This window comes from Gymnoscopelus braueri (assembly GCF_963280865.1).
Source record: "Gymnoscopelus braueri genome assembly, chromosome: 17".
Taxonomy (NCBI): Eukaryota; Metazoa; Chordata; class Actinopteri; order Myctophiformes; family Myctophidae; genus Gymnoscopelus; species Gymnoscopelus braueri.
In genome coordinates, this window is record NC_137617.1 from 49,362,643 (window position 1) to 49,378,473 (window position 15,831).

Below are 15,831 nucleotides of genomic sequence, written 5' to 3' on the forward strand. Positions count from 1 at the left end.
CCGATACCAATGTGGTCAAAAAGGGCAAATAATGGCCCACATATTGGCCAAAGTGATATATCAGCCAGGCTTATAGATCTGTCGGGCTCTAATTAAGATAGGACATAATACTTGAATCCACAGGTTGAAGCAATCCTTTCTATAAGAGTTTGTCCAAACTTTAGCGATCAAATATCTCGCAGAACAAAAAACTACACGAGAGGCTCGTCAAGTGTCCCTGTTTCACTGCTTATCCCATTCAATCCGAGAACACATTTTGTGTCACTTTAGATGTCTTTGGGCTATTCAAAAATAGCAGATCTACAAGCTCATAGCCGCGTTATGAGCTTGTAGATCTGCTATTTTTGATATATTGAAGATATTGTGCAAATCTTTAAATATATATTTTTAAGCGAATATTTTAACTCAAATTTTAACTTCTGGGAGATTCTACAAATGTCTTCTAAATCCTTTTGAAAAAACTTATGTTGCTATAATATCAGTGGTTCTCAAAGGACCCCCAAAATGATATGTATTTGGTCGCGGACACCCATCTCAAACTATGTTGTTCCAGGGACCCCCCCAGAAGCAAAGATTTGAGTTAGTGTTTTGCACAAAATGTTCAGGATTAGCCAAATAAATCTAAAATGACACAGATGCGTTCCCAGATTGAAGGGCTTATGTCAGACCATTCAAAGAGGTGTGTGTGTTTCCTCGGCACAGTGAGGACGGAACATTGGCCAGAGACGACCGAGACAGAGGACTTCTATCACTCTCCTTCCCTCTCGCCGCACACACACACATTTCTTGGAGCGCACTTCAACTTCTTCCTTTCGCCCCCGGCCAAGTAATAAGTCATTCAAGAGCATAAAATCCCTGTTGTGTGTTTTTATAAAAGATGAGTTTCCATGGAGAACGGAGAGGTTTTGTCGTCGGTAATGACTCCGCGTGCCACACTCCATTAACCACATGCGCCGAGGTTTTTTTTTCGCGCAACATTTGTCGAAGGAATCGAAAACACGTGCGCGTAACAGTACGTGCGCAGTTCTGCAAGATTTATTGTGGGTGTAATCAGTGGTGTAAAGTAACTAAGTACATTTACTCAAGTACTGTACTTAAGTCAAATATTTTGGTATTTTTTTACTTTACCGGAGTATTTCCAATTTTCAATACTTTTACTTCTACTCCACTACATCTCAGAGGCATAATATTGTACTTTTACTCCATTACAATTATTTGAAAACTTAAGTTACTAGTTACTTTGCAGATATAAATCATTATATTATAAAACATACATTAACCACTTTAATTACTAGTTACTTTGCAGAAATAAATTACTATATTATGAAACATGCATTAACCACGTCAGCCCTATTTTATACATAGGCTATTTGAAAATAGCCGATCTACAAGCTCACAACGCGTCGCATCGCGACGCGTTGTGAGCTGCTAGTTTCTGCTAGTTTCAAACATTTTAGTAATTTTAGTAAATACATTTTGATGCCAATACTGTACTTTTACTCAAGTAACATTTTGAACACAGGCCTTTTACTTGTAACAGGGCATTTTTATATTGTGGTATTGCTACTTTGACTTTACTTAAGTAAAGTATGTGAGTACTTCTTCCACCACTGGGCGAGCGTTGGCTTTTTTAACGCGCGACATTTCGTCGACGGAGAGGTAATCAAAAACACGTGTGCGTAACGGTACGTACGTATACGCAGCTCTGCAAGATTTATGGTGGGTGTAACGAAGTCGGGAATTGTAGGTTGTCTCTTTCAGGGAATAGTCGAGGACGCCAATATCCCATGAGCTCCCATCATCCACTGATGAGGTGACATTACGTTCAACAATGGCTCTACAGTTCAAAACCCACCAGGCCGTCCTGTCTGTGAGGGGAGCCATGGCCCTCGTCACTGTCACATGGATTAAAGAAAAATATAATCCCACGTGTATGGCCAAGTCCTATTGTTTTTTTTTACCCATTTTTCACCCGGTGCCAATTGCCTAAGCTTGTAATCCTGTGAGCTACTCTCCCTCTGCCAGCCTGGGGAGAGCCCCGGACTGAGCTCATGCTCATCCTTCAACGCATGAGGAGTGGGCAGGCCACTTCTTATCACCTGACGGGGGGGGGGATGTAGCGCGTGGAAGGAACACGTTATTCCAACCAGTTCCTTTCCCCTCCATCAGGCGCCCCTGCTGACCAGGGGGAGGCGGACGAGTCCTATTGTGCGATGCACTAGCGCTGTTTCCGAATTCTGTATACGTAAAATGATGATGTTTTAGTAATATCGTTCCTGATTTTCTACACACAGATTGGAGGCTTTAACTTTTGCTTTTATGAAATATCATTAGAGACCATTAGGGTTTCATGGAAGATGGCTTCTAAAACATAGGTCTAGTTTGACCACTTTAAAATGCTCTAATCGTTAAAAAACATGACCGAAAACAGTCGATCTACAAGCTCTCGATGCGTCGAGCTTATAGATCGGCTTTTTTTTTTTTTACATGCTTCCATAGAAGACATGAAGGCTTCTATGGAATCCAAATGACGGATATCAGTCGGGGCGACTTGAGAACTTTAAAGGAGTAGTTCATCAAAAGAATTACTTATTTTCTATCAACACACCCCATGAAGCCTTGAATTCATGGAGATTTTTTAATTTTTTGTCACATAATGCTAATGTATCTGGTAGGAGACTCAAAGTAGACTCTTTGAGTCTCCTACCGGAAATACACCCGGTCATACATTTTTTTGGTCTCAGGAATGCGTCAAAAACAAGAAAATCTCCATGAATTCAAGGCTTCATAGGGTGTGTAATAGATAGAAAATAAGTCATTTTTTGGGTGAACTCCTACTTTAATCCATGCTGTCAGAGCAGACGGGGAAAGAGCGTTGACGACCAGACCCCCGTCTGTCTGCTTCCAATGATGATGCAAACATACATTAACACACATAATGTAAACAAAAATAACACAAGTTAAGCAACACTTCATAAAGGTACGTGTTCACTGGCCAGGAGCCAAGAGAGCTGCTGTACAGCACATGACCACCAGGGGGTGCAGGAGGACGCAGGAGATGTCATGTCAAATTAATTAGTTAATAAAGCGTCACAATCATTTTAACCACTTTAACCATATTTTATACTTTGGCTATTCAAAAAAAGCAGATATACAAAGCTTGACAAATCAAATGTTCACTTATATAAGTGGTACACATTCCTTTTCAAAAGGGGGGGGGGGGGGGGTCTACAGCCAAATACATACCAATGTGGGGGTCTATGACATGAACATGTTAGTGGACCACTGCTTTAGGTGACTTGAAAGGCGAATGTCTGACAGGGGGTGGTGTGTGTGTGTGTGTGTGTGTGTGTGTGTGTGTGTGTGTGTGTGTGTGTGTGTGTGTGTGTGTGTGTGTGTGTGTGTGTGTGTGTGTGTGTGTGTGTGTGTGTGTGTGTGTGGAGTCTTTCTAGGAAATGCTGCAGGAGGCAAACAGATGTTTCAGAGTATCTCACTTGCTCTCGTTGCTTCACAGAGTTCTCATTCACAATGCTGTGAATGCCTGCGTGCGTGCGTGCGTGCGTGTGCAGTGGTAAAGTAACTAAGTACATTTACTCAAGTACTGTTTTGAGGTATTCTTTTTACTTTACTGGAGTATTTCCAATTTTCAATACTTTTACTCCATTACAACTCAGAGGCAAATATTGTACTTTTACTCCACAACAATTATTTGAAAACTAGTTACTTTGTAGATTTTGATTATTATTACAAAACATACATTACTCACTTCAGCCCTATACTACATTTCGGCCATTTGAAAATAGCCGATCTACAAGCTCACAATGTGTCGCGATGCGACGCATTGTGAGCTTGTAGATCGGCTATTTTCAAAAGATTTGTATACATTTGAAAACTTGAGCCATACTGCATAATGAGTTATTTTACTTTTGGTACTTGGAGTACATTTTGATGCCAATACTTTTGTACCTTTACTCAAGTACATTTTGAATTCCGGACTTTTACTATTTATACTATTTATACATTGCAGTATTTGATATTTTTACTTAAGTAAAAACAAAATAGTACATCTTCCACCACTGTGTGTGTGTCTGTGCGTGTGCGTGTGCGTGTGTGCGTGTGCGTGTGCATGTGTGTGTGTGTGTGTGTGTGTGTGTGTGTGTGTGTGTGTGTGTGTGTGTGTGTGTGTGTGTGTGTGTATGGGTGTGGGTGCATGTGTGCATGTGCGTGTGCGTGTGTGTCTAAAAAGCTAGAAAGTGCCCTTCAGGTGAGGTAATTACCCAAGAGGCCCGGCTTGTGAGGCTGGCGGACACAGACCAAGGCTTTGAGGCGTTGGGGAGAAAGTGGTTGGCGCCATGCGAGGGCGAACGACAATACAGAGAGAGAGAGAGAGAGATAGAGTGTAGGGGAAGGAGGGAAGGGGGGGGGTTTGTGGGTTTTAACGACGTAACACGGCCGCCTCGCTTCGACTTATTCTCTGCCAAAGAGCTGTTGCAATGTTTCTTTTTCCTTTTTTTTTTGCTGCATGGTGAATAGTGGTAAACAATGCAGGGCCTCTGTGCCCTCAGTGGTTCTCAAAGTGTGGTCCGGGGACCCCCAGGGGTCCTTGAGGGGGTTCCCCAGCTAAATGTGTTAATATAGCGTCACAATTATTTCAACCACTTTATCCATTTATACGTTGGATATAACGTATACACTTATATATATATTATATAGATATAACGTATACACTTATATATATATTATATAGATATAACGTATACACTTATATATATATTATATAGATATAACGTATACACTTATATATATATTATATAGATATAACGTATACACTTATATATATATTATATAGATATAACGTATACACTTCGTACATCTGCTATTTTTGATGATTTTTGAAAAATTAAAAATAAATGTGTGAAAACTTTTGAATAATTTTGAATTTTTTGTAACATAAGTCTTCTCTTCTGGGGGTCCCTGGTACAACATCTTTTCAGATGGGGGTCTGCAGTCAAATAGATATCATTTTGGGGGTCCTTGGCATGAAAAGGTTTGAGATCCACTGTGGTAAATAATGCAGGGCCTCTAAGCCCAGAAGGGGCCTCTATGCCCAGAGGGACAGAGCCCCGGTGGGGGTCCTGTGGGGGGTCCCTGGTCTGGTGGGGGGCCCTGGTCTGGTGGGGGGCCCTGGTCTGGTGGGGGGCCCTGATTGGGGGGCCAGAGGGCTGTTTACCTGGAGCGCTGTGGAAAGACTGTGAGCGCATCAGGGGTCTCCCAGGTGAAGTCACGTCTGCACTGAACAAGTCTCCAGCGGCCAGCGGAGAACAACCGTGCAGCCCGATGCCACCGGGGCCCGACGCCACCTCTAAGTCTGAGAAACAACACACACACACACACACACACACACACACACACACACACACACACACACACACACACACACACACACACACACACACACACACACACAGAAGATTCAAAATGTGTATTACATAAGTGTAAACAAAAAACATGTTTTGGTCCTCACACATTTTCCCACCACAGTAGCAAAGTGCACAACAAATACACACTCGCACACACAAGCACGCACATCTACACACACACACACACACACACACACACACACACACACACACACACAGACACACACACACACACACACACACAGACAGACACAAAAACATGCTAAAAGGTAGATTTCTATCGTGTCACTTGTCAAGAGATGATGCGTGAGATAAAGCTTGTATACTTTCACTTTTTCAGATCCTATATGGACCATATATGATGATGGTGATGATGGTGATGATGATGATGGTGGTCTTACCAGGCAGAGAAGAGGAGGACAGGGTTCTTGCCAGGTGACTGTGCAGATTGGGCTGAAACAGAATCCATGTGGTTATTATTATTATAAACGTTATGCAGACATCATGGTCCATGTGGTAACAATCTGCATCCGTATTCATGACCGTCCATGTGTTAACAATCTGCATCCGTATTCATGACCGTCCATGTGTTAACAATCTGCATCCGTATTCATGACCGTCCATGTGTTAACAATCTGCATCCGTATTCATGACCGTCCATGTGTTAACAATCTGCATCCGTATTCATGACCGTCCATGTGGTAACAATCTGCATCCGTATTCATGACACACGTTTGGACTCGCTCAGAAAGCTCTTAACCCTTTAAGACCGGGAACGCATCTGTGGTATTTTTAGATTTCTTTGGCTATTCAAATAATAGCAGATCTACAAGCTCATGTAGATCTGCTATTATTTGAAAAATCGTGAATATTTGTGCAAATCTTTGAATATATATTTTGTAACTGTCAAATTTCTCAACAAATGTCTTCATTCCTGAAAAAATATTGTTTCTATATCAGTGGTGCTCAAACTTCTCCGTGTCAAGGACCCCCCAAATTATATGTTTTTGGCCGCCGATCCCTATCAAAATATGTTGTTCCAGGGACCCCCAGAAGCAAAGATTTGAGTTAAATAATGTGTTTAAAAAGAACCATATACCGGTATATTCAAAGATTTGCACAAATGTTCAAGATTTTTCAAAAATAGCTAAAGTATAAAAAATAATGGTTATAGATACACATAAAATGACACAGATGTGTTCCCGGTCTTAAGGGGTTAATTGTGACAAGGTCGAGGGAGTTTTCCGTTTATTACATAATCAGAGCACAAACACACAGAGCTCATCTCTTGTTTGGGTGAAAGACAGGCGGTGACTGTTTGCAGATGTGAAGGATTAGTTCTTTTGCTTTGAGATCAGATGAATTCATCAGATTATACTGATAGATGTGAAGTTGATGGTTCCATTATGAGCGTGAGCAGGTGGATCAAAAACTATCTGAAAGGTCACTTAATTAAAAGGATATTTCACCCAAAAAAATAACTTTTTATATATCCATATCCATATATCCATAAATTCAAGTCCCCAAGCTCAGTTGAGCGGTGTCTCCCAGGGCTCTGTACTTGGTCACCACCTGTTTACGCTTTACCGAAAACAACTGATTTACAAGCTCACAACGGGCTCGTACTATAAGCCTGTTTTCGCCACATGTTTGCCCCCAGAATAAGGACACTAGGGTTCACGAGGTTAGTGCTATCTAACCACAACCCACTGCCTTTAAAGGAACACATAGGCAGCAGTGGCTCAGGAGCTAGAGCGGCCGCTTGGGAACCGGAAGGTTCCCGGTTCGATCCCGGGCTCCCCCAGAGTTAGTGTAGAAGTGTCCTTGAGCAAGACGCTGAACCCCTAACTGCTCCTGATGAGCAGGTTGGGGCCTTGCATGGTTTCCTCCGCCGTCTGTGTGTGAATGTGTGTGTGAATGAGTGTGTGAATGAATGTGTGTGTGAATGAATGTGTGTGTGAATGAATGTGTGTGTGAATGAATGTGTGTGTGAATGTGTGTGTGAATGTGTGAATGTGTGTGTGTGTGAGTGTGTGTGTGTGTGAGTGTGTGTGAATGAATGTGTGTGTGTGAATGAATGTGTGTGTGCGAATGAATGTGTGTGTGTGAATGAATGTGTGTGTGTGTGTGAATGTGTGTGTGTGAATGTGTGTGTGTGAGTGTGTGTGAGTGTGTGTGAGTGTGTGTGAGTGTGTGTGTGTGTGTGTGTGAGTGTGAATGTGTGAATGTGTGAGTGTGTGAGTGTGTGAGTGTGAGTGTGTGTGTGTGTGTGTGTGTGTGTGTGAATGTGTGTGTGTGAATGTGTGTGTGTGAATGTGTGTGTGTGTGTGTGTGTGTGTGTGTGTGTGTGTGTGTGTGTGTGTGTGTGTGTGTGTGTGTGTGTGTGTGTGTGTGTGTGTGTGTGTGTGTGTGTGTGAGAGTGTGTGTGTGAATGTGTGAATGTAAAGCTCCTGGGATAAAGATGCTCTATAAATGCACCATTTAAAAAAGTACTTTTCTTTCTATACATTTCACATCCCGTGGATAATGTTTGATTGTCCCGTATTCCTTCACAGTGAATTACAAATCCCTAAAAAGAAGAAAATACTTGATGAATTGAAATTAAATAGGTGGCCAAGATTAACGACAGTCAAACTATACAACAATATGTTTATATCAACTCTCTCCATATAATCCGAATACTTTGTGGTTTGAACTACTATTCAAAACACTCTTGGGGTGAACATTCTGGACGACAGAGGAACGTGTGTGTGAAGTAAGCTCACGTTGAAGTTTGTGACACAAACTACATTTACCCATGAATTCAAGGCTTCATCCGGTAATTGATAGGAAAAAGGCATATTGGGTGTGAAGCGTTCCTTTAAGCGAGTTACTGTACTGTAAGTTATACGCCGTTGTATTACGGTTTCCCGCGGCCCAAAATAGCTGACGTACAAGATCACAACGTGCCGCAATACGACATGTTGTGAGCTTGTAGATCTGCTACGACAAGAGTTGAACTCAGGCTTCTGGGCTCTGTGGATTCTATGATGATGTGTTTTTATGACGTGCAGACTGTACCTTTAATCCAGCGCCACTGATGATGCTAGCAAGACGTTAGCGGTCGTTTGGCGCGCAGCGTTTCCGTAATAAACACTCCATGACTTTATGGAGCGTTCCAGATCACCGTTAAGGTTTCACTTTACTGCTGGTTGTTCACTATAAACACTGTAATCTGTGTTAACAGCCTGGTCTAAAGGTGCACTTCACCCCTAAAATGACTTTTTTTTTTCTTATATCAATTACTCACCCCGTGAAGCCTTGAATATAATGGAGGATTTATTTTTTTGTGGCATTCCTTCATGGTGAATGAAGAATCCAAAAAAAGAATAAAGTACAGAATACTTGGTGAATGATGATTAACAACAGCAAAACTATATAAAAAAATATGTTGATAAACTCCAACACTGCTCTCAGAGAATAATTCAAGTGTCTTACTTCAAAAACACCTCTATTTTTAAACAGAAAACCTAACTTTTGACTGTACTTTACTTTTAAATTCATTTCAACAGCAGGGATGAGCGTCGACTCGTTCGTGCGAGAGATTATTTAGTTTGGATGTATTTAAAATAGACAAATATTCAGGAAAAAAACTGTGTTTTTGAAGTAATGACGATACGACTGGATAGAAGACATTTGGACTATTCTCTGAGAGCTGTGTCAGAGTTTATAAGCACATTTTTGATATAGTTTTGCTGTTGTGAATCGTCGTCCCTTGTTGTTGTTTTTTTCTAATTCATCAAGTATTCTTTTCTTCTCTCCTTTGAATCCTACACTTAGTTGACCGGTGTGCCCCAGGGCTCTGTACTAAGCCCACCTGTCAAGACTCTTGTCTGTCTCAAAGTGGGGTCCTAGACAGGGTTCCAGGGGGTCCCCACTCCCCAGGCAGCTAAATTACTTGATGTTCAAACATAGCGGATCTACAAGCTCACAACGTGTCGCACTGCGGTGCATTGTGATCTTATAGATCTGCTTTATAAAAACCTTGGAATAATTTGGGGATGGAGGTCCGCAGCCAAATACATATCAATTTGGGGGTCCTTGACATGAAGAAGTTTTAGAACCAGTGCTCTTAACTGGCAGCCCCCTAGGGAGAGACAGAACCCGGGGGGGGGGGGCTACAGCGTACATTTCAGGTCTATAACGTGGCGGTCAGAGGAAAAGCCACTGACAGCTATAGACCAGCATGGGTTTGTTTATCCTGGTGGTCTCCATGATGAGACCCCCGTCTAAACAATGCTCTCTCTCTCTCTCTCTCTCTCTCTCTCTCTCCTCTCAGAATAGAAACCTCTCAGCAGGAGCAGCTTTAGCTCTGCCTTGTTCCAGGATTAACTAGCTTGCGGGCGGACAGCGGTTGCAAATAGCTATGGAACCTAGCCATGGTGGTGGGGGGGGGGGGGGGGGGTGGCAGTGATTGAAGAAGCACTCTTCTTTTACTTAAGTAAAAGTAATAATACCACAATGTAGACATACTGTACTCTATTACAAGTTGAAGTCCGGTATTCACATTTTGATTCATTATGCAGAATGTCCCTTTTCACAGGTTGTTGTCAAAAGTTTTCAAACATTGTCAAAAACCTTTCAAAATCTCAGCTCTACACGTTCACATAGTGAGCTTGTATTGTAGGCTCTTTTCCAATATAGTCTTATTTATAAAATAAGGCTAAACTGATGAACGCATGTTTTGTGATAATAATCTAAATCTACAAAATAACTAAAGCTGTCAAATAATTCAGGTGGAATAAAACGTCCAAAAATTTCCTCTGAGATGTTTAGTGGAGTAAAAACATACAGTATCCACAAATGGGACAGTCTCATGTGAAGTAAAAGTACCCCAAAACAGTACTCAAGTAACAGTACTTGAGTAAATGTACTTAGTTACTTCCCCACCACCACAGTCTGTTTTCAATCAGGTCTCGGTGCGGAGCCACCAGATCCGTTTCCATGGTAACCAGGGGTAATTATAGACCCGGGGGGTCATTAGGGACTGAGTCACTGGGAGGGGGCTGAGGGAGGGGGTTAATTGCTCTTTATTAGTGATCTCCTGCCATACCCCCCCCCCCCCACACACACACACACACATCAAACAGTCCATACTGTATTGAGGTGGTCTTCAGAAGGGGCTTGAGGAGATGGTGCTCTAATCCAGTTGTTCTCAAACTTTTCCATGTCAAGGCCCCCCCCCCCCCCCCCCTCACTGCGGTCTAAACGAGGTACAGATTCATCAGTCTGTCCAAGTGAACCACAGCCTAAACGTTTAACCTTCACCAGGACGGGGACGGGGGGGGCTAACTGGTTTCTGAAAAAGTTATGTTGCTGTAATATCAGTGGTGCTCAAACTTTTTCATGTCGAGGACCACCAGAATGATATGTATTTGGCTGCAGACCCATGGTTAAAAATGTTTGCTTTAAAATATAGGAGTTGCACACATTTTCACGAAAAGCTCATAGAGCCAGTGGCGGAACAACTGAAAGCCGGGCCGGTAGACACGGCACACTGATGGCCCCCCGCCCCCCTGCGCACACACGCACGCGTGAGCAGCGCGCGTGCGTGTGTGTGCCCAGCCCGCGCGGAGCGAAAATGTGCGGGTTTTGGGCGGATTCTGTTCGTTTTTGTGCTTTAATTGGGTTTTAGGGTTTAGGGTGAGCTTCCGACAGTGTATTGGGGTGAATTGCCTCGAATATATTTGCAGTTCCATGTAAGCTGGTGAATCTCTGGGAAAGTTAGTTGCTGAGAGGCGGCCGCAGAGAGGCGGAGAGGCGGAGCACGCAAAGTGTGTCTAATTCTAATAAAATAAAGGTCCATGTGATCTGACGGCCCGGGCCCGTAGGCGACCGCCTACCTGGCCTACCGGGACGCTCCGCCACTGCATAGCGCAGCACGAAGCGACGCACTATCAGCTATTTTTTAAACATTGTGACACACATATATATATATATATATATATATATATATATATAGAGAGAGCTCAAATCTAAAATGACACAGATGCTTTCCTGGTTTTAACGGGTTAAAGCTGAACCCGTTTTGACACAATGTTTAAACTGCTTCTCTGCTCCAGAACCTCTACAGCAGTTGGCGGTGGAACCAGCAGCTTTTTGTTTTTTTTCCCTCCACCGTTTCCACTGTATTCAGTGAAGACAGGAAACGCCACCACTAGGGAAAACCTCCAGCCCAGACGCAAGAATATTCTTTGGGATGTGGTGAAGAACATAGTAAGACAGGATGGAGCTGGTTCTCTTGGCCCGTCTTCTGGGTATTATATGGGCTTTAGCAAGCACTCAGGGACTTGCTAGCACCCTAAGTTAGCATTTCTGCCATGCACATGCACACATAGACATGAAAGGGGGCTTGAGCCCCTGCCCTTTTACCTGTCGCTAAAAAAGTGCCCTCTCCAGACTGAAAAAATAAAAAATAATAAACAAAAAATGTATTTCAATTGCCCCTAGCAGCCTAACGGTAAGGCCGACGGAAATGCCAGTGGATGTGTTGGATGCAGCTCAAAGTGAACTTTACTCAGGTATCTAGTTTGTCGCCGTACGACCTTCCTAGCCTGTGTTATTAAAGAAAAACGGGCGACAATGGCCAAAATTCGATCGAAAATCGGCGATCGAAAACCGGCGAAAGTTTTCAAGATGTTTTGGCCATTATCTCTGGAACAGAAGGACCAATCTGCTCAGTTCAAAGCTTGTTGGGTGCGTGACTTTGAGGACATTAAGCACGCAATGACACCTCTTCGGATTTGTCAGGTTTTCGGGCCTAAAAGTATGGTAATTGTTTATTTAAAAAAAATCCAATAGGTGCCCTTTTCAAATTCCAGCCCCTGCCTCTCCAAATCCTTCTGCACGTCCCTGATTTCTGCTATATCAAAAACAAAAAGTGGACAAGTATGACTTTAACCACTTAAACCATGGGTCTTCAACAGGGGGTCCAGGACCCCTAGGGGGTCCTCAGAGTTACTATAGGGGAGTGGGCACCAACTCTTTGTGTGATACGTATTGAGGGGGGGTTTCACTGGTTAAATGAAAATACACATGAACATGAATCCAACATATTAACTCTCTCAGTGCCAATGAAATCAAAAAATATGTTCATACTCATTTTTAACTCTTTCAGTGCCAAGAGTATTTTCATAAAGTACTTTTTTTTAATTTTGTAATTTTGTAATTTTTCATTCAAATAAATGATCTGATTGGGGTTTTAAACCCATAATACAGTTCTACCAGTAGAGAGCAACAAATCGACACATTGATGATCTCGCTGGCTCACTCGCCCCCTCCCAAACAGGCTCACGTCATATCCGGTCAGAACCGGATGTTGACATTTTCGACAATCGTTGATCGCGCTAAATTACGATGCGATACACGACTACGATGACTGATCGTCACCCAGACCAAAGAGAGTAGACGTGGACCTCTCCGTTCGCTTTTTATACCGTGTGAAAAACCGTGACTTTCCCTATTCTGGCCGAAAATCACCGGAGAAAAACAACGTGACCCGGAAATGATTTTTTTTTTTTACATCCAGTTCCGGGTGAGTCTGAAGGAGTCAGGAAGCGAAAGTGATCATGAAAAATAAACAGAATAACGCGACCACAGTCAAAAGTAAAAACTCTGGATTTCTCGTGCTGGCACTGAGGGTACTCGGGAAAAACTCGGGATATGTCGGGGCGTGGCACTGAGAGAGTTAAGTAAAAAAAAAGTGCTTAGGAAGCGAGATACAGCCTTTTTCAGTTATAAGTTAAACAAGGAGTGGATGGAGCTGCAAATCTTCAGATGATGATATCTTGGGTTCTGAACATTTTTTTCCAAAAAAAATGATAATATATATATATATATATATTTTTTTTTACTCTGGATTTTTCGTTCTGGCACTGAGGGCATTCAGAAAAAACTCTGGATATCTCGTTGTGTGGCACTGAGAGAGTTAACAGAAAAGATCATGTGTAGTGGGGGACCCTTCTTCATCTCTCTCTCAGCTAAGAACTGAAAAACGTTGAAGACCCCTGACTTAAACCCAATACTGAACGGTGTCCCCCAGGGCTCTATACTAGGCCAAGACCGGGAACACATACTGTGTCATTTTTTGATTTCTTTGTCTATTCAAAAATAGCAGATCTACAAGTTCATAGCCCGGCACCGAGTGTTTTAAAAAAAAACATATGTTGCTATAATAAATGCCATGTCAAGGGCCCCAAAAATTTTATGTATTTGGCCGTGAACCCCCATCTCACAATGTTCCAGGGACCCCCCCAGAAACAAAGATTTGAGTAAAAAATTATTCACTTTAAAATATATATATATATTCAGATTTGCACAAATGTTCATGATTTAAAAAAAAAAATAGCAGATCTACAAGCTCATAGCGCGGCACTCGGTGCCGCGCTATGGGCTTGTATATCTGCTATTTTTTAAAAGCCAAAGAAATGTAAAATGACACAGATGCGTCCTGGGTCTTAACACATTCCATGCCAGAGGTTAATATCATAATGTACTCACCAGTGCCAGCGTTTTATTGTTGTTTTTTTGTTTTTTTCATGTCGCCACAGACCTCGCTAAATAAGTTAAAAGTGCGCGTTCATTTGGTTCTAAACACACAGCGGATCTGTGAGAAACGGCCAGCGAAAATAGTTTCCAAATCCGAGCCGCCATCTTGAAGATACAGCGGATCAACGCTAAACAGTGATCAGCGAGGAGAAAAACAACAACCGAGAAAATCGAGTTTTAAACAGGATCCCAGACAGGAAGCGGATACGATCGAAAAAAACGGAACCCGAATAATTCCGTTTCCTGTCTTCAAACCGGAAACGGATCAAAAAAATTCGGAAAGTGCACCTGGGGAAATTTCAATGGGAATCGGCGGTTCGCGTAGATCTACGCGATTGGCACGCTGCGGCTTTAAATAGGTTCGCGTAGATCTACGCGATTGGCATTCAATGTGTTAATGGGTTAAACACAATATTGACCGGTGTCCCCCAGGGCTCTATACTAGGCCAACTCCTTTTTTCCCGCTCTACACCAAATATCTTCGCTGAAAAATATTGTCTGTTTTTGGTGCATGTTTTCCCCCAGAATGAGGACACTAGGGTTCAAGTGGTTAAAAGCGTCAGACAGACTGACACCGCTGTGGGAAAACTAAGGGAAAGGCAGTGGTGGGTCAACCAGGTCATAACGTCACCCTGCATCTCTTCTTTCTCACGCGACAACAATGTAGATCAGTGATTCCCAAACCAAGGACCACAAAGATACATTTTGGCGTCTCGCTCGGGACCCGAGCTTACAGAAATACACCCTGGACCCCTCTTTGAGAACCACTGCATTAGAGAGGGGGGGGGGGGTTTCAACTGATCGTGAGCCAGGTCGGGACCCCCATCCTGACTGACGGCTCTTCTCCGCGTATACAACAGTGATTTACAACCTTTTTCATGCCAAGGACCCCTAATTTGATGTACATTTACAGATCTGAAAATGTTCTGTGCCAGGGACCCCCAGAAGCAAAGATTTGAGTTAAAAATGTTCTCTTTAAAAAATAAATATATTCAAAGATTTGCACACATTTTCAAGAATCTTTCAAAAATAGCAGATCTACAAGCTCATAGCGCGGCACTCGGTGCCGCGCTATGAGCTTGTAGATCACTGTGGGAAAAAAAAATCTGTGGAAAAAACACTGAAAACACCAAAACACGTCAAAGACGTCAGTGGCACTGAATGAGTTAATTGGCATAACGACTAAATTGGGGAGAAAACGGGGAGAAAAATCATTTCACAGAGCACCAGTGGACCATGGAGCCCTGCATCAGAGCGTGACAGTGGCGTGTGTGCTGTGACGTTTCTCACCTGCGAGGCGGACAGCGAGGTCACACAGTTGTGGAAGGGCGGCCGCAGGGGGTCGTGGAGCGCGGCGGCGGCGGCAGCGGCAGCGGCAGCGAGATGGAGCGAATCCTCCTTCGCCATCAGAGCCTCCGCCCGCTTGATGATGTCACCCATACGGTGGATGAAGCCCTCCTTCTCCGACGGCAGGATGAACTCGTTGTGAACCTGGAACGCCATACAGACCCTCAGTCACATTCACTATACATACATATATATATATACACCAGTGGTGGGAAAAGTACTTAAGTAAAAGTATCAATACTGCAATGTAGAAACAGTCTCTTTTACAAGAAAAAGTCTGGGATTAAAACTTTACTTGAGTAAAAGTACATAAGTATTGGTATAAAAATCTACTTAAAGTACCGAAAGTAAAAGTACTCATCATGCAGAATGTCCCATTTCAAGATTTCAAATGTATTAAAGTATTTTGAGAATAGCAGATCTACAAGCTCACAATGCGTCGCATAGCGACGCATTGTGAGCTTGTAGATCGGCTATT

At 42.8% G+C, this 15,831-nt stretch overlaps 1 protein-coding gene across 1 annotated transcript in view; it reads right to left on the reverse strand.

Annotated features, from left to right (window-relative positions):
• wnk4a (WNK lysine deficient protein kinase 4a) overlaps positions 1-15,831 on the reverse strand; it is a 152,083-nt gene that overhangs the window by 18,289 nt on the left and 117,963 nt on the right. Inside the window, exons 15-17 of the mRNA XM_080455848.1 lie at positions 15,297-15,497; positions 5,822-5,873; positions 5,231-5,368 (exon numbers count right to left, since the gene is read on the reverse strand). Coding sequence (XP_080311974.1) covers positions 5,231-5,368; positions 5,822-5,873; positions 15,297-15,497 — 391 coding nt within the window. The remainder of the gene's footprint in view (positions 1-5,230; positions 5,369-5,821; positions 5,874-15,296; positions 15,498-15,831) is intronic.